The 20,844-nt window shown below is 43.1% G+C and overlaps 1 protein-coding gene across 3 annotated transcripts in view; it reads left to right on the forward strand.

Annotated features, from left to right (window-relative positions):
* MCOLN3 (mucolipin TRP cation channel 3) overlaps window positions 1-20,282 on the forward strand; it is a 37,866-nt gene extending 17,584 nt beyond the window's left edge. For 2 of the 3 annotated variants that reach the window (XM_029063034.2, XM_029063032.2), the window contains 10 exons: window positions 419-503; window positions 580-676; window positions 5,158-5,257; window positions 7,765-7,877; window positions 7,981-8,130; window positions 12,610-12,738; window positions 12,821-12,943; window positions 14,578-14,784; window positions 16,145-16,278; window positions 18,705-20,282. In XM_029063034.2, the coding sequence (XP_028918867.1) occupies window positions 419-503; window positions 580-676; window positions 5,158-5,257; window positions 7,765-7,877; window positions 7,981-8,130; window positions 12,610-12,738; window positions 12,821-12,943; window positions 14,578-14,784; window positions 16,145-16,278; window positions 18,705-18,714 (1,148 nt within the window). In that variant the 3' untranslated portion in view covers window positions 18,715-20,282. The remainder of the gene's footprint in view (window positions 1-418; window positions 504-579; window positions 677-5,157; window positions 5,258-7,764; window positions 7,878-7,980; window positions 8,131-12,609; window positions 12,739-12,820; window positions 12,944-14,577; window positions 14,785-16,144; window positions 16,279-18,704) is intronic. The other variant, XM_029063033.2, reaches the window with a different exon arrangement.
* Window positions 20,283-20,844: the final 562 nt, after the last annotated feature.

The following is a 20,844-nucleotide window of genomic DNA, read 5'->3' on the forward strand; positions in this document are numbered from 1 at the left end:
AATAGTATTTATTGAGCGCTTACTATGTGCAGAGCACTGTACTAAGCGCTTGGGATGAACAAGTCGGCAACAGATAGAGACGGTCCCTGCCGTTTGACGGGCTTACAGTCTAATCGGGGGAGACGGACAGACAAGAACAATGGCAATAAACAGCGTCAAGGGGAAGAACATCTCGTAAAAAAGCACTTGGGAAAGTACAGTACAACAAAAAAGAGTGGCAATCCCTGCCCACAGTGAGGTTGTAAACATTTTTAAATGTGCACTGGTAACAGTTGACTTTTTTCATGGATAGCCTTTTTAGGCAAAGTATTCTATTATCTCTTCAGATTGTGAGTTCATTATTTAAATGTCTTTTTGAATTAGTGCATGACTTTTGTGTGGATCTGCAATCATGATATGATTGGTCTTTTCGTGTTAGACTGTTTCTATGTGGAACCAATGCAACCACTCAGTAATTGGACACAGGATGGAAATAAATTCAATTTAACTCTGGATTTTCACAGGTAAGAGAGACCATGTATGGTATATCAGTGCGGTGACAGTGACTACCCAGCTAAAGCCACTTTAATTGCTTTCCAGGCTACTTACTGTTGAGCTTAAGTTTAAACTGAAGGCTATCAATCTGCAGACAGTACGGCACCATGAACTACCAGACTGTTATGATTTTACCCTGACTGTGAGTTAAACTTGGTTTCATTTATTTTACATTTATCCACCACTTTTCAAACGTGATAATCTCTAGGCTGCCTCACATCAGTCAATCAATGGTATTTATTATTATTCTTAATTATCATTATGGTATTTGTTAAGTGCTTACTATGTGCCAGGCACTGTATTAGGAGCTGGGATGGATACGTGCAAATCGGGTTGGACACAGTCCCTGTCGCATGTGGGGCTCACAGTCTTAAACTCCATTTTACAGAAGAGTTAACTGAGATCCAGAGAAGTGAAGTGATTTGCCCAAGGTCACACAGAAGATAAGTGGTGGAGCTGGGATTAGAACCCATGACCTGACTCCCAGGTCCATACTCTATCCACTATGGTGTGAAGAACACTGTACTAAGGGCTTGGATGAGTAAAATACAACAGAGTAGGTAGACATGATCCCTGCCCACGACGAGATTAAAGTCTAGGGTGGAGACAGACATTAATATGAAGAAATAATTTATAGATACATATATAAATGCTGTGGGCCGAGGGTGGAGAGAATGCCAAGCACCTAAAGGGCACAGACCGACCCAAGTGCATAGACAGTGCAGAAGGAAAGGGAGCTGGTGGGGGAGGCAGAAAGAGGGCATAATCTGAGAAGGTTTGGAGAAGATGGGACTTTAATAATGCTTTAAAGGTAGGTGAAGGGTGGTCTGACATAGATGGAGGCAGAGGCCAAAGGGAGGACTTGGGAAAGGGATCAGTGACGAGATAGATGAGATCGGGTCACAGTGAATCCATTTGGAGCTAGAGGAGTGAAGTGTGCATGTTGGGCTGTAGTAGGAGATTAGTGAGGTCAGGGAGGAGGGGACGAGCTGATTGAGTGCTTTAATGCCGATGGTAAGGAGTTTCTGTTTGATGCATAGGTGGATGAGCAACTATTCGAGGTTCCTGAGGAGTGAGAAAAATCATGTGGGCAGCAGAGTGAAGTATGAACTGGAGTGGGGAGAGACAGGAGACAGGGAGGTCAGCAAAGAGGCTGTTGCAGTAATCAAGGCGGTTAGGATAAGTGCTAGGATCAGCTTAGTAGCAGTTTGGATGGAGAGGAAAGGGCAGATTTTAGCGATGATGTATGCAGCATACGGTTTTTCTGTGTGTGTCTGTGTGTGTCAAATTAAGTCATCTCAACTTTGATTGTTGGGCCCTAATAATTTGGGGTTATGAAACTGCTTCAAGTTATGCTTCAAGTTGTTTTTATAATGCTGATTTTCCAGTGCTTAATTGGGCATTGGTATTCTATTGTCCATAGACTACTATCCCAATTGATAATGCTTTCCTTTGAGATTATTAATCAACTCCGAAGCCTGCATAGCTAGCATTCTTTTCCTTCCATATTATATCTCTCACCACCTATAAACTGACTCTTACCTCTCCTCCACCTCTTGGGTTTGGAAGAAAGGTCTGCCAGTGATGGTCTATTCTCAAAGTCTAGACTTTCCAGAAAAGTCTAGGCTTTCCAGGTCTTAGGAAACCATCCTTATCTGAGTAAATGCAGTTTAATTTTTTTTTTAAAGTGACCCCATGCTCTGACCCTAATTTTGACCAAGCTTTCAGGTGAAAACATTTACCCTCAGAGTATCCCCAGGACTTAATACAGTGTGCTGCACACAGTAGGAGCATTATAAATATTATTATTACTATTATCTATTCATGTCTTCACATCCTGACATTTTTAACCTCAGGTAGCTTTCTTTTTTGAATTCATATAATCCAGGTGGGAAGTGTACAGTCAGTTAAAAAGAGCGTGTATGTCATGTACATTAAACAGATTGGCCCATAATAATAATGTTGGTATTTGTTAAGCGCTTACTATGTGCTGAGCACTGCTCTAAGCGCTGGCGTAGACACGGGGGAATCAGGTTGTCCCACGTGGGGCTCACAGTCTTAATCCCCATTTTACAGATGAGGTGACTGAGGCACCGAGAAGTTAAGTGACTTGCCCAAAGTCACACAGCTGACAAGTGGCCGAGCTGGGATTTGAACCCATGACCTCTGACTCCAAAGCCCGTGCTCTTTCCACTGAGCCACGCTGCTTGTAGTGGAAAGTGGATTGGCCTGGGAGTTGGAGGACCCGGGTCCTAATTCCACTACTTGTCTGTTGCATGACCTTGGGTAAGTCACCTAATTTCTCTGGGTCTCAGATATCTCATCTGCAAAATGAGGATTCAATACCTATTCTCCCTCTTACTTAGACTGGCAGCCCCATTTGGGACAGGGACTAATTCTGACCTGATTACTTTGTAATAATAATAATGTTGGTATTTTTTAAGCGCTTACTATGTGCAGAGCACTGTTCTAAGCACTGGGGTAGATACAGGGTGATCAGGTTGTCCCACGTGAGGCTCACAGTTAATCCCCATTTTACAGATGAGGTAACTGAGGCACAGAGAAGTGAAGTCACTTACCCACAGTCACACAGCTGACAAGTGGCAGAGCCGGGAGTCGAACTCATGACCTCTGACTCCGAAGCCCAGGCTCTTTTCCACTGAGCCACGCTGCGTCTCAGTACTTACTGTACTTACCCCAGTGCTTGTGACAGTACTTGATACATAATAAATGCCTTAAATGATAAATAATAATAATAATGGTATTTGTTAAGTGCTTACTATGTGTCAAGTACCGTTTTAAGCACTGGGGTAGATACAAGGTAATCAGCTTGTCCCATGTGGGGCTCACAGTCTTAATTCCTGTTTTATAGAGGAGAAAAGTGATTTGCCCAAAGTCACACAGCAGACAAATGGAGGAGCTGGGATTAGAACCCGTGACCTGTGATTCCCAAGCCAGTGATCTTTCCACTAAGCCACGCTACTTCTGTTATTCTTATTACTATTATTATTATTATTATCATAAGCTTTCTTGCTCATGGTTTACAAAATCACAAAAAACTCCTCCATGTAAACTCAAGAATATTAATAATAGAATTTTTTTCTCATTTCTTATTCACCTGTAGTAATGAGACTAATTGGTATCATTTTAAGGTAACTTTTTATTTTCCTCAGGCCAGACTATTTGGCTTTGTAATAAAATTGGGGCAAATAACCTGGTTAAAATGAAGATTTATGGGGCCCTAGTACTGAATGTATAATTTGGTGATGGAACCGTCTTAGACCCGGGGCCTCTGACTTCCACTGATCAGAACTTTAAATTGCTCCTTCTCTGGAGAAATACTTTGTCAGAGATGATTTTTTTGTGTGTATTTTTAACACTATATGTTAAGTGTTTACTTTGTGCCAGGCACTGTACTAATCACTGGGGAAGATAGAGGATAATTAGGTTGGACACGGTAACCTGTCTCACATAGTGCTTACAGTCTTACTCTCCATTTTACAGATGAGGTAACTGAAGCCCAGAAAAGTGAAGTGACTTGCCAAAGTCACCCAGCAGCCAAGTGGCAGAGCTGGGATTAGAACCCAGGTCCTTTCAATCTCAGGCCCGTGCTCTTTCCATTAGGACACACTGTTTCTGATGTCTCTCAATTTCCAGTGGATTGAAGGGCTCAGTAAAAATTCCAGTCTTGATGGTAATCAGTTCAGACATTGTCAGTAGAGGTGGTAAAAATGTTAAAATAGCACTACTGTTACAGTAACCTAATAATAATAATGATATGTGTTATGTGCTTATTGTATGCCAAGCATTGTACTAAGCACTGGAGTAGATGCAAGATAATCAGGTCCCAAATGGTGCTCCCATTCTAAGCAGGAGGGAGAACAGGTATTGAATCCCATTTTGCAGATGGGGGAACTGAGGCACAGAGAGGTTAAATGGCTTGCCCAAAGTCACAGAGCAAGTACATGGCAACATATCTGGTTAAGCACAGTAGACTTTTGGAGAATTGGGGTTAATTTGGAATTTGTGTGACCAGAACAATGAATAAATTCACTGGGCATAGGGATCTACAACGAAGAGCGTGTGTGTTCACAAATACTTGGCGGTCAAGGTTTTAGCTCGATGAGGGAAGGGAACATGTCTATCGACTACGTTATATAATACTGCCGGGCAGCAGTGGCATGGGAGCGAGTTGAGGGCAGAGGCTCAAGTTGACTGCGTGGAAGGAGGCGATGGCAAACCACTTCTGGATTTTTACCAAGAAAATTCTATGGATCCACTACCAAAATGATTGCAGATGGAGGTGGGGCATTCTGGGAGAGATGTGTCCATGGAGTCGCTATGGGTCGGGGACGACTCGACAGCATAAGACAAGACAAGCAGTTGATGCAGGGCTCTGCACACAGTATAAGTGCTCAATAAATACCAATGACTGCTTGATTCTCCCTAAAGGTGTCATTTGTCTAAGTGGTTTGTTTGGGAAGAATTGGTGTGGAAAATTTTGTGAGCTAGTAAAGTAAAAAAGGATAAATTGGAAAGTTGATATTTCGTTTGATCTTTAAAGAGTAAGGATTTGTTTCTTCTAAAAACAAGTATCTTTGACCCTTTTTTCTTTGTTCACAGATCATTTTTGACAATAAAGCACATAGTGGAAGAATTAAAATAAGTCTAGTCAATGATATTACCATCAAAGAATGTAAAGATTGGCATGTAGCTGGCTCAAGTAAGTAGCAACTCGGGGAGGAGCGTGGAGGTGGAGAAACATTCTCAACAACTACTAGAATGGTTTTTGAGGTTTTAACAAACACTCCGGATTACCACTTGCCTCCGTGTAGTGCCGAGTAAGAAGTTGGTATTATGGCAATGAAGAGAATTTCGATTCTGGGAGGGGCAGTGGAGGGAAGGAAGGGGATGGGGGCGGCTTTTTCATGGTGCAACTGAAGGGGATGGCTCGTCCTGAAAACTGGTGGCAGAAGCCGGGGAGTTGAGCCCCTGTTTTAGTCTTCCTCTAGCCCCTGGGACTCCTAGAAAGAGGACAGGCTCACTTCAGAACCCGGCATGAAGCCCCAGTGCAGAGGCCGTGGCCGCCCCCAGGCTGGGCATCTGTGGTACCCGCTCAGACCTAGAGCATGGAGGGGCACGCTGCTGCTGAAACACCAGCCTCCTCTACGTGTGGAACACTTAGAGCAGTGTTTATGGGAAGCAGCAAGGCCTAGTGGATAGACCCCGGGTCTGGGAGTCCGAAGGAACTAGGTTCTAAGCCCGGCTCCGTTGCTTGTCTGCTGTGTGACCTTGGGCAAGTCACTTCACTTCTCTGGGCCTCAGTTACCTCATCTGGAAAATGGGGATTAAGATTGTGAGCTCAAGCAGCGTGGCTCAGTGGAAAGAGCACGGGCTTTGGAGTCAGAGGTCATGGGTTCGAATAGCTGCTCGGCCACTTAGCTGTGTGACTTTGGGCAAGTCACTTAACTTCTCGGTCCCTCAGTTACCTCATCTGTAAAATGGGGATTGAGCCCCACGTGGGACAACCTGATTCCTCTGTGTCTACCCCAGCGCTTAGAACAGTGCTCAGCACATAGTAAGCGCTTAACAAATACCAACATTATTATGTGGGACAGGGAGTGAGTCAAACCTGATTACCTCGTACCTACCTCAGTGCTTAGAACAGTGCTTGACACACAGTAAGCACTTAACAAATGCCATTATTATTATTACTATTATGCCTCCAGCAACTTTATTAACAACACTGACTCCATTCAGTGTCACTAAATCCTGTTGGTTCAACTTTCACGACCTCACTAAAATCCACCCTTTCTTCTCCAATCAAACTGCTACTAAGCCGATCTAAGCACGTGTGTCCTATCCCACCTTGACTATTGCATCTGCCTTCTCACCAACCTCCCTGCCTCCTGTCTCTTCCCACTCCAGTCCATACTTCACTCCGCTCCCTGGATCACTTTTCTGAAAAAAGTTCACTTCACATCTCTCCATTCCTCAAGAACCTCTGGTGGTCACCCACTCACCTCTATATCAAGCAAACGTGTTCCCATTAGCTTTAAAGAACTCAACCAGCTTTCCTCTCGTACCTTGCCACACGGATTTCCCACTATGCCCCAGGCTGCACACTTTCCTCCACTAATGCCAGCTTGCTCGCTTTGCCCTGATCGCTCACTACCGACCCCCTTTCCCACATTCTCCCTCCCCCTCCAATATATACCAGACCACCACTCTCTCCAACTTCAAAGCCTTATTTAGATCAGGCTTTATTAAGGTCCCGTCCCACCCCCAATCTAACAGTACTTATCTTTAAATTATATATTACAAATTATTTATTCATATTACTGTCTGTCTCCCCCTCTAGATCCTAAGCTCGTTATGTGCAGGAAATGTCTGTTTATTGTTGTAATGTACTTTCCCAAGTGCTTAGCACAGTGCTCTGAACGTAGTAAGCGCTCAATAAATGCGATTACTTGATTGACCAAATGTCCCAAAGGCCTTCCACGATTAAGCCTGCTTTTCCTTTCTGCTTCACCTGTGTACTTGGATCTGTACCCGTTAAGCTCTTGATATTCACCCCTCCTTCACCCCCATAGCACTTATGTACATGTCAGTAATTTATTTTAATTTCTGACTTCCTCTCTTCATCCATTCATTCATCCACTGTCGTATTTGTTGAACGCTTACTGTGTGTGGAGCACTGTACTAAGCGCTTTGGAGAGAACGGTATAACAATAAACAGGTATATTTCCTGCCCACAATGAGCTTACACTCTAGCTCTTTGTGGACAGGGAATGTGTCTACCAATTCTGTTGTATTATACTCTCTTACATGCTTAATACAGGAAGCATTTACTGCATCTATATATAACTGTATCTGTATATATAGCTGTAATTTTTAAATTTATGTATATTAATTCTCCCCCTCTAGACTGTGAGCTAGCTCATTGTGGGCAGGAAATGTGTCTGTTGCTATACTGTACTCTCCCAAGCACTGAGTACAGTGCTTTGCACACAGTAAGCACTCAATAAATGCGATTAAATGAATGAATAAATAAGCACTCAGTGAATACCATGGATCGATTGATTGCTGGACAGCTTTTCCATTAATAAAATATCTTCCTATTATTTGACTTTGATGAGATTACCTATATCATCTACAAAACCATTAAAACTCAGTATTACCTTTCTAATCTTAGGTGCTATTATGTAAGAGTGTAATTATCTTTTGCAGTACAGAAAAATACTCATTACATGATGATCTTTGATGCCTTGGTCATTTTGACTTGCTTAGCCTCATTAGTCCTTTGCATACGATCGGTGATTAAAGGATTTCAGCTGCAGAGGGTGAGTATTGAACCCTTACTAGGGACATGATTTTTCTTTTGACTGAAGTGGAACAACAAGAACGTGACGGTGCTTTTTTTTTTTCCTCCCCTTCTCCTCAAAGGAATTTGTAAACTTTTTCCTCTTCCATTTTAAGAAGGAAGTTTCTGTTAACGATCAAATGGAATTTATCGATGGATGGTACATTCTAATTATCATCAGTGATGTGCTGACCATCATTGGTTCAGTTCTGAAAATGGAAATCCAAGCTAAGGTAAGGCTTTAGTTTCTTGCTCCTGAACTCTTTTTGTTCTTGCCAGACTACCCCAACCTTTGCATCTTTCCTTCCCTGAGTGATATCTTGATATTTTCACCAGACTAGACTGTAAACTCCTTGAGGGCAGAGATCAGATACCACAAACACCACCATTATCATTATTATTATCCTTATTGTTATTGTGTCCCTTATTGTTATCTCCTCCACCAACTCTAGTGTATTGTATTCTGCCAAGTGCATAGAAAAGTGCTCTGCACATGATTCAGGGAACATTCTTTTGTACTGTACTCTCCCAAGCACTTAGAACATGGTAATGCTCTATAAATACCACCGGTTAATTGATTTAGGTGCACAATAAATACATTGTATTTACTGTTTGGTTGTAGCTTCTCAAGCACTACCGTAGATGCACCTCCCCATTGTCCTAGAAAAGTGTTCTTTTGGGGGAGAAGAGGAAAGGTGGGAATCCTGATAATCATTAAGGAGCCTCCTCTCCTCCTTATTGCCTTCGTTTCCTGCTCTTACATTCTACATTCTATAGTAGCACAGATCTACTATATTCTCTAGACTCTATGCTCTTTATGGGTGTGAAACATGTCTGCTAATTCTGTTGTACTCTCCCAAGCGCTGAGAACGGTGCTCTGCACATAGTAAGCACTCAGTAAATACCATTGATTGATTGATATCAAGTAAATTCCACCAAAGCTGCCGAAAAGTTTGCATTCTAAAGTAGTTCCTCATTGAAGTAGCACTGTATTCAGCACACAGGAGGCAAAATAACCTTTTATGGTGAGAATTAATCAAATGAGCTTGTCGGATGGAAAGTATTAGTTGTGGTAGTTACCAAGTGCAGAGCATTGTACTGAGCGCTGGGGGGAAAAATACACAGGTGAGAATTAGACTCAGTCTTTGACCCCCTTGGAGCTAATAACCTAGAAATAAAGAGAGGAGAGGGGATGGCTATAACAAGGAAGACTCAGCCATTCAGTCAGTCAGTGTATTTATTGAGCATTGTACCAGACACTTGAGAGAATAAGGATTATAAAACAAAAACTAAAATAGCCCAGGATATTCAAAAAGAATTCTAGGGCATTATAGCTAGAAGAACAGCGATTTGGGTTTTTTTTATGGTATTTAAACCCTTACTGTGTGCCAGGCACTGTACTAAAGGCTGTAGAAGATGATCAGATTCGAAACAGTCCCTGTCCCCACTTTAGGCTCACAGTCTTAATCCCCATTTTGCAGATGAGGTAACTGAGACACAGAGAAGTGAGTTGCCCAAGGTCACCCAGCAGACAAGTGTCAGAGCTGGGAGTAGAACCCAGGTTCTACTGCCTCCCAGACTCATGCTCTACCCACTAAGGCACCCTGCTCCTCACAGGACATAGCCAGATAGTCACAGCCGCAGTCATGGTGACAGACACATTCTGAAAAAGTTGAGGGGTCTCATGCTGATGTGGCTCCTCATCTTCCCGGGTAGAGATGGGAGTCCAAATGGTGTGTAGACAATACAATAACGACTGTCTCCTGCCCGATTTCTGGTAAAGAAATCCATTCAGGAACCCCTGGCTGAAACCGAAGCCCAGTAAAGGTTTCTCACCTCCAGCAACACACTCTTGCATCCAGCTCAGCTCCCAAACCAGAGCTTCAGTTTTTTTTTTCCCCCCTTATGGTAAGCTTTTGAGTCAGTGAGATGGTGATGCATAAATGTCCTCAAAATGTATAAGACATTGGTGACATTAAAATGTGACAACCTGTCAAGTGATTCATCATGTCCTTTCACTTCCTAAAAATCTGAGGGCAAGCAACGGATCACGTCTACTTGGTTGCCAAAAACAAGAATTCAAGGGCACCTTATTGTCACGCCCGACCAGCTGGGAGCCTTGATGGCTAAAGGAGCCAACACAGGCCCTTTTCACTCCTGGGCCAGAAATAGAGTTGCAAGGAACGGCAAAACCTTCATGCTGCTGCCGCTCAGTGCTGCCTTCAGCCCCATCCCTGTTTTCAGACAATAGCATTCAGAATGGCAGAGCAGAGCAGAATACTGGTTCCATGCCTGATCCTGCCATATGCCAATAGCTCGAGAAGCAGTGTGGCCTAATGGATAGAACACAAAAGGTTCCAATCTCGGCTCCGAAAGTCATCTGCTGGGTGACCTTGGGCAAGTCACTTCACTTCTCTCGGCCTCAGAAACCTATCTGGAAAATGGGGCTTAAGATGTGAGCCCCAAATGAGACAGGAACTGTGTCCAACCTGATTAGCTTGTATTGACCCCGGCTTAGAACAGTGCCTGGCACATTGTAAGCACTTAAAAAGTAACATCATGATTATTATTACTATTATTAATAATAGTAATAATAATGTTGGTATTTGTTAAGCGCTTACTTTGTGCAGAGCACTGTTCTAAGCGCTGGGGTAGATACAGGGTCATCAGGTTGTCCCATATGAGGCTCACAGTCTTCATCCCCATTTTCCAGATGGGGTAACTGAGGCACAGAGAAGTGAAGTGACTTGCCCACAGTCACACAGCTGACAAGTGGCAGAGTGGGGAGTCAAACCCATGACTTCCGACTCCCAAGCCCATGCTCTTTCCACTGAGCCACGCTGATTTCTTTTACTGCCCCCAAATGAAGGCTAGGCCACACTTATTTCTCCTGTCCTTTTCCTCTGCCATCCCTTGACCCAAAACTCTTTTCATTTGGAGCAAGAACCCAGGGGACAGGGGAATCCCTTCACGGAAATAGTAACAGTATTGGTGGAAGATCTGAAAACAAAATTTTTAGCCTCTGTCAGTCAGTCAACTGAATTTACTGAGCACTTACTGTGTGCAGCGCATTATAATAAGTGCTTGGGAGAGTACGCTATAACAGACATATTTCCTGCCCACAATGAGCTTGCAGTCTAAATGGGAAGACGGACATTAATATAAATAAATAAATTACAGATATGGATGTAAGTGCTGTGGGGATGGGAGGGGAATAAATAAAGGGAGCAAGTCAGGGAGACACAGAACAGAGTGGGAGAAGAGGAAAGGAGGTTTAGTCAGGTAAGGCCTCTTGGAGGAGATGTGCCTTCAATAAGGCTTTGAAGGAGGGGAGAGTGACTGTCTGTCGCATATGAGGAGGGAGTGCATTCCAGGCCAAAGGCAGGATGTGAGTGAGAGATTGGCGGTGGAATAAACAAGACTGAGGTACAGTGAGCAGGTAAGCATTAGAGGAGCAAAGTGTACAGGCTGGGTTTTAGTAGGAGAGTAGAGAGGTGAGGAGGAGGGGGCAAGGTGATTGTATGCTTTAAAGCTAAAGGTGAGGAGTTTCTGTTGATGCAGAGGTGGATGAGCAACCACTGGAGTTTCTTGAGGAGTGAGAAAACATGGCCTGAAAGGTTTTAGATTTTCCCCTCTCCCTGTCCTGGGAGTATCTGGCATGGAAGCAAGAGGAAAGTGAATAATAGGAGAGGAAGGAAATGGTGAGGGAAATAGAAGAAAGGGAATCAGTGGAGCTTAGTGGATAGAGCACAGGTCTGGGAGACAGAGGACCTGGGTTCTAATCCTGACTCTGCCACTTGCCTGCTGTGTGACCTTGGGTAAAGTCACTTCACTTTTCTGTGCCTCATTTACCTCATCTGTTAAAGGAGTTTAAGACTATGAGCCCCATGTTGGACCTGGACTGTGTCCAGGCTGATTATCTTGTACCTATGCCAGTGCTCAGTACACTGCCTGACACTTAAGTAAACATTTAACAATTACCGTAAAAAAAATAATGGAACAAGAGGGAAAAACAGTAGTGTGGGAGTGTTGTTAATTGGAGCCAGAGAAACCAGGGTGAGAGGCAGTAGGATGGGGTCTTTGATGAGCAGGGAATGTCACTGTTTGCTGTTGGATTGTATTTTTCCAAGTGCTTAGTACAGTGTTCTGTATACAGTAAGTGCTTAATAAATTTGATTGAATGAGTGAATGAATGTATGGTGGCAATCATGAGAAAGTGGAAAGGGAAAAAACAGGAGGCGGGGCGGAGTAAGAAAGTATCTGAATCCTTGAGATACCAAATTATCTTTGAATCAAATGTTAACATGATTCTTCTGGGCAGGTTATCATTACACTTGTCATCTAAATGCTGTTCTGTGGGGAAGCCAGAGAAATGTGACCTGAAAATAATAATAATAATCATAAATATAATAATTCTGGGATTTGTTAAGCTCTTAAGTACTGGTGGATACAAGGTAATTAGGTTGTCCCACGTGGGGCTCACAGTCTTAATCCCCATTTTTCAAATGAAGTAACTGAGGCACCAAGAGGGGAAGCGACTTGCCCAAGATCACACAGCAGACGAGCGACAGAGCCGGAATTAGAACCCACGTCCTCTGACCCCAAGCCCATGCTCTTGCCACTAGGCCAGGCTGCTTCTCATAAATCTATTGTTATTATTGGTCTAATTATAAGCCTAAATCTATTTACGACTGTCTCTCTTTGTGTTCCAGAGTCTAACCAGTTACGACGTCTGTAGCATCTTTCTAGGGACTTCCACCATGCTCGTGTGGCTTGGAGTCATTCGCTATCTAGGTTTCTTTCAGAAGTACAATGTAAGGAACTCCCGGAACCTCCGTGCCGTTGGTATTTCTTTTTTTATCATTACTGCACCGCCATCTCCCAATCCCATCCGGAGTCTAATTATTGACCCTAATTCTACAGCTCCTCATTCTGACGCTCCAAGCGGCATTACCTAATGTGATTCGATTCTGCTGCTGTGCTGCTATGATCTATCTGGGCTACTGCTTTTGCGGTTGGATAGTCCTGGGACCTTACCATGTGAAGGTATGGCGAAACTCCCTTCTCAAAGGTGGGACTTTTCAGATCAGGCCAGGAAAATTCCAAGAGGAGGGCTTGTTTCTAAGCTCGCTCTGGGCAGGGAATGTGTCCCATTATTGTCATATTGTACTCTCCCAACCGTTTAGTACAGTGCTCTGCCCCCAGTAAGCACTCAATAAATATGATTATATTTCTCTCCCATGTGGTCCTGCTTAACTCTGCTCCTCATTCCCTGATAAAACTGCTGCTTCCAGACCTTCTAATTATATGGACTGCTACATTGTAAGCTCAAGGGCAGGGGTTGTATCTTTTATCTTCCAGTGCTTAGAACAGTGCTTGGCACACAGTAAACACTTAAATGCCATCATTATTATTTTATCTACCCCAGTGTTTACTGCAGTGTTTGGTACATAGTAACCACTTAACAAATAGTGATTATCGGTGATTATCTGAGCACTGTGTTAATACTACTATCATTATTAATAGTAATAATAATAACAATAGGTGGCCCAGTATGAGTGGCTGATTTTTGATGCTAAGGGGGTAGACTTCTGAGGCTGGAATTGAGGATCAGAGAACCTGGGAGTGAATGTGGTTAGGACTCTTGCTTCCCAAGGCAAAGTAGATAGAGGCCGGGTCTGGGAGTCAGAAGATCGTGGATTCTAATCCAGACTCTGCCACTGTCTGCTGTGTGACCTTGGGCGAATCACTTGACTTCTCTGGGCCTCAGTTCCCTCATCTGGAAAATGGGGATTGAGACTGTGAGCCCTATATGGACCGGGACTGTATCCAACCCAGTGCTTAGTACAGTACCTGGTATATATTATTATTATTGTTAATAATAATTGTATTTATTGAGCGCTTACTGCGTGCACAGCTCTGTACTAAATGCTTGGAAGAGTAGAATATAACATCATACACATTTCCCACCCACAAGGAGCTCAGAGTCTAGAAGAGTAAGTACTTACAAATACCACAATTAATATTATTACTATTACTATTAACCCAGGGAGCCTTGAGTCAGCGTAAATACACATATATTAAAATCTATCTCCCCCTCTAGACTGTCAGCTTGTTGTGGGTAGTGAATGTGCCTGTATATTGTTACACTGCACTCTTCCAAGCGCTTAGCTCTGCACACAATTATCACACAATAAATACAACTGACTGACCAACGTGCACACACACAAATATACATGCCATCTTTGCATTCATTCAGTAGTATGTGCAGAGCACTCTACTAAGCACTTGGAATGTACAATTTGGCAACAGATAGAGAAGATCCCTGCCCGATTACAGACTCACAGTCCTGCAGTCCCCTGAGTTAACACAAAATTGTGTTGTCCACAGTTTCAGTGGGAAACCAAGGGTTAGAGGGAAGATGGTTTGAAAGTTCCCCATACCAGGGGAATTAACAGCATGTGCTTGTCCATTATCTCCTACACTCAGAAGGGGTCTCCAAAGAGGTCTTCAGAATGGGACAGGGACAAGAAATGGGAGCTCTTCAGAAAGCCATTTGAAACTATTTGAAAATGAAAGCTGAAGGCAACTGGCACTACCTGTTGAATATTAGAACTTCCCCAGGAACATGAAAACAATCATCGATTTAAATTCATCTTCTCTTTTTCCCTCTCTTTTAGTTCCGTTCTTTGAACATGGTCTCTGAATGTCTGTTCTCCCTAATAAATGGAGACGACATGTTTGCGACATTTGCCAAAATGCAGCAGAAGAGTTATTTGGTCTGGCTATTTAGTCGAATCTACCTTTACTCCTTCATCAGTCTTTTTATCTATATGGTTTTAAGTCTCTTCATTGCACTGATTACTGACACCTACGAAACAATTAAGGTAGGCTTTGTTCTGAAAACTATTTCTAAATGAGCTAGAAGACCGTTGTTAGAATACTGCTTCTTACAGAACAGAAATGAGTTTTGACAGGGAACTTTTGATTGGAGTTAAAGTGTGCATTTAGGGGGATGAGGAATGAGTGAACGCGTTAAATCAGGAAGACAGACTATATGGAATATGTGGAATATCTGATTTCTCCCCCTATATATTTTCTGGGCTTTGAAAAGTAGGGAGCAGGACTGCTGACCTGAGGGAATTTTCTAGAGCTAGAGTTTTGGATCTGGCCTGAGGCTTCTCTAGAGGAAGCAGAGTAGATTGTCTCCAGGGAATATTCCAGCTGGTTTGCGTGAGGGGCGAACAAGCATAGACGACCCAGCCTGGCTCCCCTGCTCTGCTCTTCCAGGGTCCCCTCGATGGTGCAGCACAGAATTTACAGGGTGGAAAAGTCATTCTGTTCTGAACTAAATCCTCAGGCAGTGCCACTGGTTCTTGAAGCTACAGAGGAGGTAGAGTAATTGGTTGGTGTCTGGCAGTAGCTTAGCCTGAGTTTAGTTGTGTCTAGCTGGTTTAGGCTTCCAGCACATTGTTCATTTCGCGGCTACAGAAATGCCAGGCAGAATCATTTCCCCATTGAACGCTGGGTGTCTGAGTACCTTATTATTATTTTAATTGTGCTTCTTTGGGTTTTTAATGGTATTTGTTGAGCACATTTGCCTTTGTGGACGGCACTGTTCTATGTGTTGGGGTAGATACAAGATAATCCGGTTGAACCCAGTCCCTGTCCTACATGAGGCTCAGTCTTTAATCTCTATTTTACACATGAGATAACTGAGGCACAGAATAGTTTAGTGACTTGCCCAAGGTCACAGAGCAGACAGCAGACAAGTCACAGAGCAGCACTCAAGGACAGTCCTCCCTCCTCGCCTCCTCCCCGCTCAACACACAACAAACAGAAGATGAACAGACAATCTTTAGATGAATTTGAGAAGCAGCATGGCCTAGTGGCAAGAGGACAGGCTTGGGAGTCAGAGGATTGGGGTTCTAATCCCTCTTCTGCCACTTGTCTGCTGTGGGATCTTGGGCAAGTCACTTCACTTCTCTGTGCCTCAGTTACCTCATCTGTAAAATGGGGATTAAGACTGTGAGCTCCATGTGGGACAACCTGATTATCTTGCATCTACTCCAGTACTTACAGCAGTGCTGGACATATAGTAAGCACTTAAATACTATAATTATTATTGTTATGAGCATTTTCTAATAGATGTGAGGTTTCGGGGTAAGGGAGCCTAATCTGTTTTGAACTGGGATTGCAAGAGGTCTGTGGGATGATAAATCAGAAACTCTTTTATCCCTGCTATAGCATCACCAAGAAGACGGCTTTCCAGAGAGTGAGCTCCATGCATTTATAGCCGAGTGCAAAGATCTGCCCAACTCTGGCAGGTACAGGTTAAATGACAAGACTCCAGAGTCCATCTTTTGCTGTTGCCCCAAAATGTAAGTTTTTAGTTCTTGCCAATTGAAAAGAACTGTAAATTTAATTTAATAGGCCTTTTTCAGGCACGTGTCTACATGAGGTGAATAATGAAGCAGTTCGAAATATTAAAAAATATCTGAGCAGATCCCACCAGCTTCTTAACAGATGTGCTATTCTAGACTCATTTTCTTCCTGAAACAAGGGGATTTGGCCCAAAGTAAGTCTGTAAGGTCAGTGTACTTACAGTGTACTGAGTGCCCTCGGTAAGCACTCAATAAATACAATTGTTTGATTGATTAACAAGTACCGTTAAAAGAAAGTGTAGGTAATGAAGATCTTATAATGCAGACAAGATTCTTTTTTCAGGCTTATTATCAGACCATGATGCTAGATTGATTCAGTTAAGTGTTACATAATTCTCCATATATCAGTGTGTGTATGTGTGTGTGGTTGGCCACAATCCAATCAGACACAGTTCAGGTAGTATGCACCCCATCCCGGTCCAGAGACAGAGAGAGAGGATGCCCACTCCTCTAAGGCTGTTGGAAGTTCCTAGACGATCAAAGTCCAAATCCAACATCAGGATTCTGCATTTTATTACACACTTAAGCCCGGCAACGTAGACCGAATTGAACACGACTAGCTCTCCTAGACAAGCGTATGGTATGCCAGTAATGCTGATATTACCACTTGTAGAGGAACCTCATGATCTCTCCATACACTTTGGGAAATTCTAATTTGCCTGCTTATCAGAACCATGTCTAACGATTATGTCAGTTTTGTAAGAACCATAAAAACAGTAGAAAGGTGTCGGGCAGCCAAAATCTGGGTCACACTGTAGGTTGTCAAGCACCTACTGAAGTTCTGGGCACCCAGGAAGCCCTCGAAGGCCATTGACCGGACCCCTCATCTCAGCCAGGTCTCCTCAACAGTCTCTTGAACACGCTTTCTCTGTTGAAGTGTTGTTGCCGTTTTTGCTCCAGGATTTCTGAGGTTGGCTTCAACTACATTCTTTCAGCAAGGTTGCTCTGCTGTTTGGAGGGTCATACAGCTTTTTCAAAGATGCAAACAGCCTTAATTTGGCAGTGGTAGGTGTAGATAATAATATTAATAATAAATGTGGTATTTGTTAAGCACTTACTCTGTGCCAAGCACTGTACTAAGAACTAGAGAAGCAGCATGGCTAAGTGGACAGAGCAGGGGCCAGGGAGTCAGAAGGACCTGGGTTCTAATCCTGGCTCCCCCATATGTTTGCTGTGTGACCTTGGGCAGTCATTTAACTTCTCTGGGCCTCAGTTACATCATCTATAAAATAGGGATTAATAGTTGGAGCCCTATGTGGGACAGGGATTGTGTCCAACCTGATTAACTTGGATCAACCCCAGTGTTTAGAACAGTGCTTGGCACATAAGTGCTTAACAAGTACCATTATCATTATTATTATCATTAGGGTAGATAATAATGAGATAATGAGGTGAGACACAGTCCGTGTCACACATGGGGCTCACAATTTTAAGAGGGAGGGAGAACAGGTATTTAATTCCCCATTTTTCAGAATAGGAAACAGATTCACAGAGAAGTTGTTATATGCCCAAGGTCACACAGAGGGCAGGTAATAATTTTTTTTTTTAATTATGTTATGCGCTTACTATGGGTCAAGCACTGTTCTAAGCTCTGTGATAGATATAAGTTAATCAGGTTGGACACAGTCCGTCTCACATGGGACTCACACTCTTATCCCATTTTACAGATGAGGTAACTGAGGTCCAGAGGAGTCAAATGACTTGTCCAAATGACCCAGCAGACATGTGGCAGAGCTAGGATTAGAGCCTGTGAGTCCTTCTGACTCCCAGGCCCAGGCTCTATCCACTAAGACACACTGTTTTCCTAGTGCTTTTCACTTGCTGCTGCCATACTGATGTATCCTTCTTTTTGGGAGTTGATTGCTTTCAAAGTGTATTGATGATTCATGACTCAGTAGCTATTTCCTAAGTATAACTGTTTCCTCATCTGTAAAATGGCGATTAAATCCCTGTTTTCCCCTCCTACTTAGGCTGTGAGCCCCAGATGGGACAGGGACCGACCTGATTACCTTGAATCTATCCCAGAGCTTAGTACAGTGCTTGGCACATAGTAGTCACTAAAATACCACAATTACTCTTATTAAATCATCCATGAAGGTTTATCATTAAGAATGAAGTTTACCAGGCACAGACTTCTGGTGAAGCTGGTTTGATCCGGGCAGGCTAGGCAGTTCTGAGATTCCTTTTCTAGAACTCCTCCCCATTTGGGGTGAGCCGTTCATTCCGAAAAACACTTCTGTGGAAGGAAGTTCAGTACAAACAAGTGTTTTCTAATTACACTGTGTATTGCTCTCTTTTTTGCTGGTGTAACAAAGTTTTTTGTGTATGTGTCTTTGGTTTGTCTTTTTGTTTTTACCCTGAAGGTCTAAATGAAGATATTTAAGATGTGGAGTTATTCATTTTCTTCACAAGACATTTCTTCACATCCTTAGCAATAAGGATGATGTTTGGCTTACCAAAGAGAAAGAGGTTGAAAGCTGTTTTTTGAGTTTTGACTATGTGATAATGAAATATGGAAGTCAAATTAGGAAAATAATATTTCTCCCATTTGGATTGTATTTTTCGAACCTTAGAATCTTCATGTTTGTATCAGTCACTGTTGGACTGCCACTAGAATTAAATGGCAGTATGAAATTTGCATGTTTGTGATAGAACTAGACCATCTCTTTTGGCGTGTGTTGAATCGTTCTGCTACACCTCAAGTGATTACAAATGTCTCTTCTGGGACAGTTAAATGGTAGATGTTCAAATGCAAAATGTTCCAGGCAACCTCACAGCCTAGCCCACCGAGCCAAGCCAAAGACCCCAGAGTTTCAGTTTGGCTCGGACTTAACTAAGTACGATGGCCTGAGGACCGGAAGTGATTTCAGGCCTACTTCAGGATGACACTACTGTGCTTATATCCCACCCTCTCACCCCCTCCCCCCACACAGATTCATTCACTCTCTCTCACGCAGGGAGTATTTGTATACATTTTACTGGAACAACCACAGATGTATAAAAAGCTGGACCCAGAAGGGTTCCTGCTTAGGTCCGTGCCCCTCCCAACATCCCTGCCCGAAATAGCCATGCCAAGAAGCTACATCCCTGTCTGAGTCCAGCCAGCCTTGGAGTCAAACTAGTCCAACCTGGTCCTCCAAGGCTGAAAGCCATGGGCTGGATCCTGCCATCACAGGACACTCAAGGCACGAGAAACATAATGTTTTATAAGATCCTGTTTGTTGCCTTCCCCACGATTCTTTTTGTCTCCTCCTCCTCCTCCTCCCCCACTCATTTTCCTCCTCCTTCTCCTCCTCCTGCCCAGCCCGTGGACACCTTTCTACTGGTTAGCCCCAAACGCCAAACCCTCAAGTCCCTTTTCCGAAGCAGCATCAGGTGTCTAAAACTAGAGTAAATGTACAATTTGGCATGATTGGAAGTCTTGTCAGGGTGCAGCCAAGATAATGTATTTGTGGATTTGGTATTGCAAGATTTTGTTTTTTTATTATTCTCACTTTCCAAGAAAGGCGGAGAAAAACTCTGCCTTCCTTTCAAGTAAATGTGGTGCAAAGAGGAAAAAGAGACTAAACATTCTCCCCAGTCATTTAACCAAAGCTTAAATCACAAACCTCATGCTCTGAGAGCCTCTCTACCCCAGTACACAGCTTTACCGTGCAGTATATTGTTTGTATTTTTAATCCAGAATCAGCTTCAGCTTGACTGAAAATACAAAAAAGTGAATGAAAGTAAAAATACATACTTTAGCCTGGAATCTCCCTCTAAATGCCTTATGGATGCCTTTTTGCTGATGATTACAAATTGAAATACAGAAAAATGTATAAAACTAAGTTAATGACTAAATGCGTGGTACTGTATAGCAAAGTTTCAGACTTTTTGAACAGAACCGTAGTGTTGTGTTTTACATTTATGGTAAATAAATAGAATGAGTTTGGCAACTTTCATCTGTCACTTTCATCTTTTTAGCTATCATTTTCATCAAATTTAATTAGGTTCTTCTCCTGTTTTCACAAAGTGGAAGAGACACCACCACCCCATACTTAAGGAATCGGACTGTTGGATTCAACGATGGCTTACCGAATTACTGGAGGTTTAGCAGGGTCTGCTGCCCCTTTTGAAGGGTTTTTTTTGGGGGGGGGGGGGCGAGTGTTGGTTTTTTATGGTATTTGTTAAATGCTTACTCTGTAGTGAGCTCTGGGGTGGATACAAGCTAATCAGGTTGGGCAAAGTCCATGTCCCACCTGGGGCTCACAGTCTTCATCCCCATTTTACAGATGAGGGAGCTGAAGTGAAGGTCATGCAGCAGATAACTGGCAGAGCTGGGATTAGAACCCACTTCCTTGGGATTCCCAAGCCCCCACTCTCTTCACTAGGCCACATTGCTTAATAATAATAATAATGTTGGTATTTGTTAAGCGCTTACTATGTGCAGAGCACTGTTCTAAGCGCTGGGGTAGACACAGGGGAATCAGGTTGTCCCATGTGGGACTCACAGTCTTCATCAGG

The sequence above is a fragment of the Ornithorhynchus anatinus genome, chromosome 4, assembly GCF_004115215.2.
Source record: "Ornithorhynchus anatinus isolate Pmale09 chromosome 4, mOrnAna1.pri.v4, whole genome shotgun sequence".
In the NCBI taxonomy this organism is placed as follows: Eukaryota; Metazoa; Chordata; class Mammalia; order Monotremata; family Ornithorhynchidae; genus Ornithorhynchus; species Ornithorhynchus anatinus.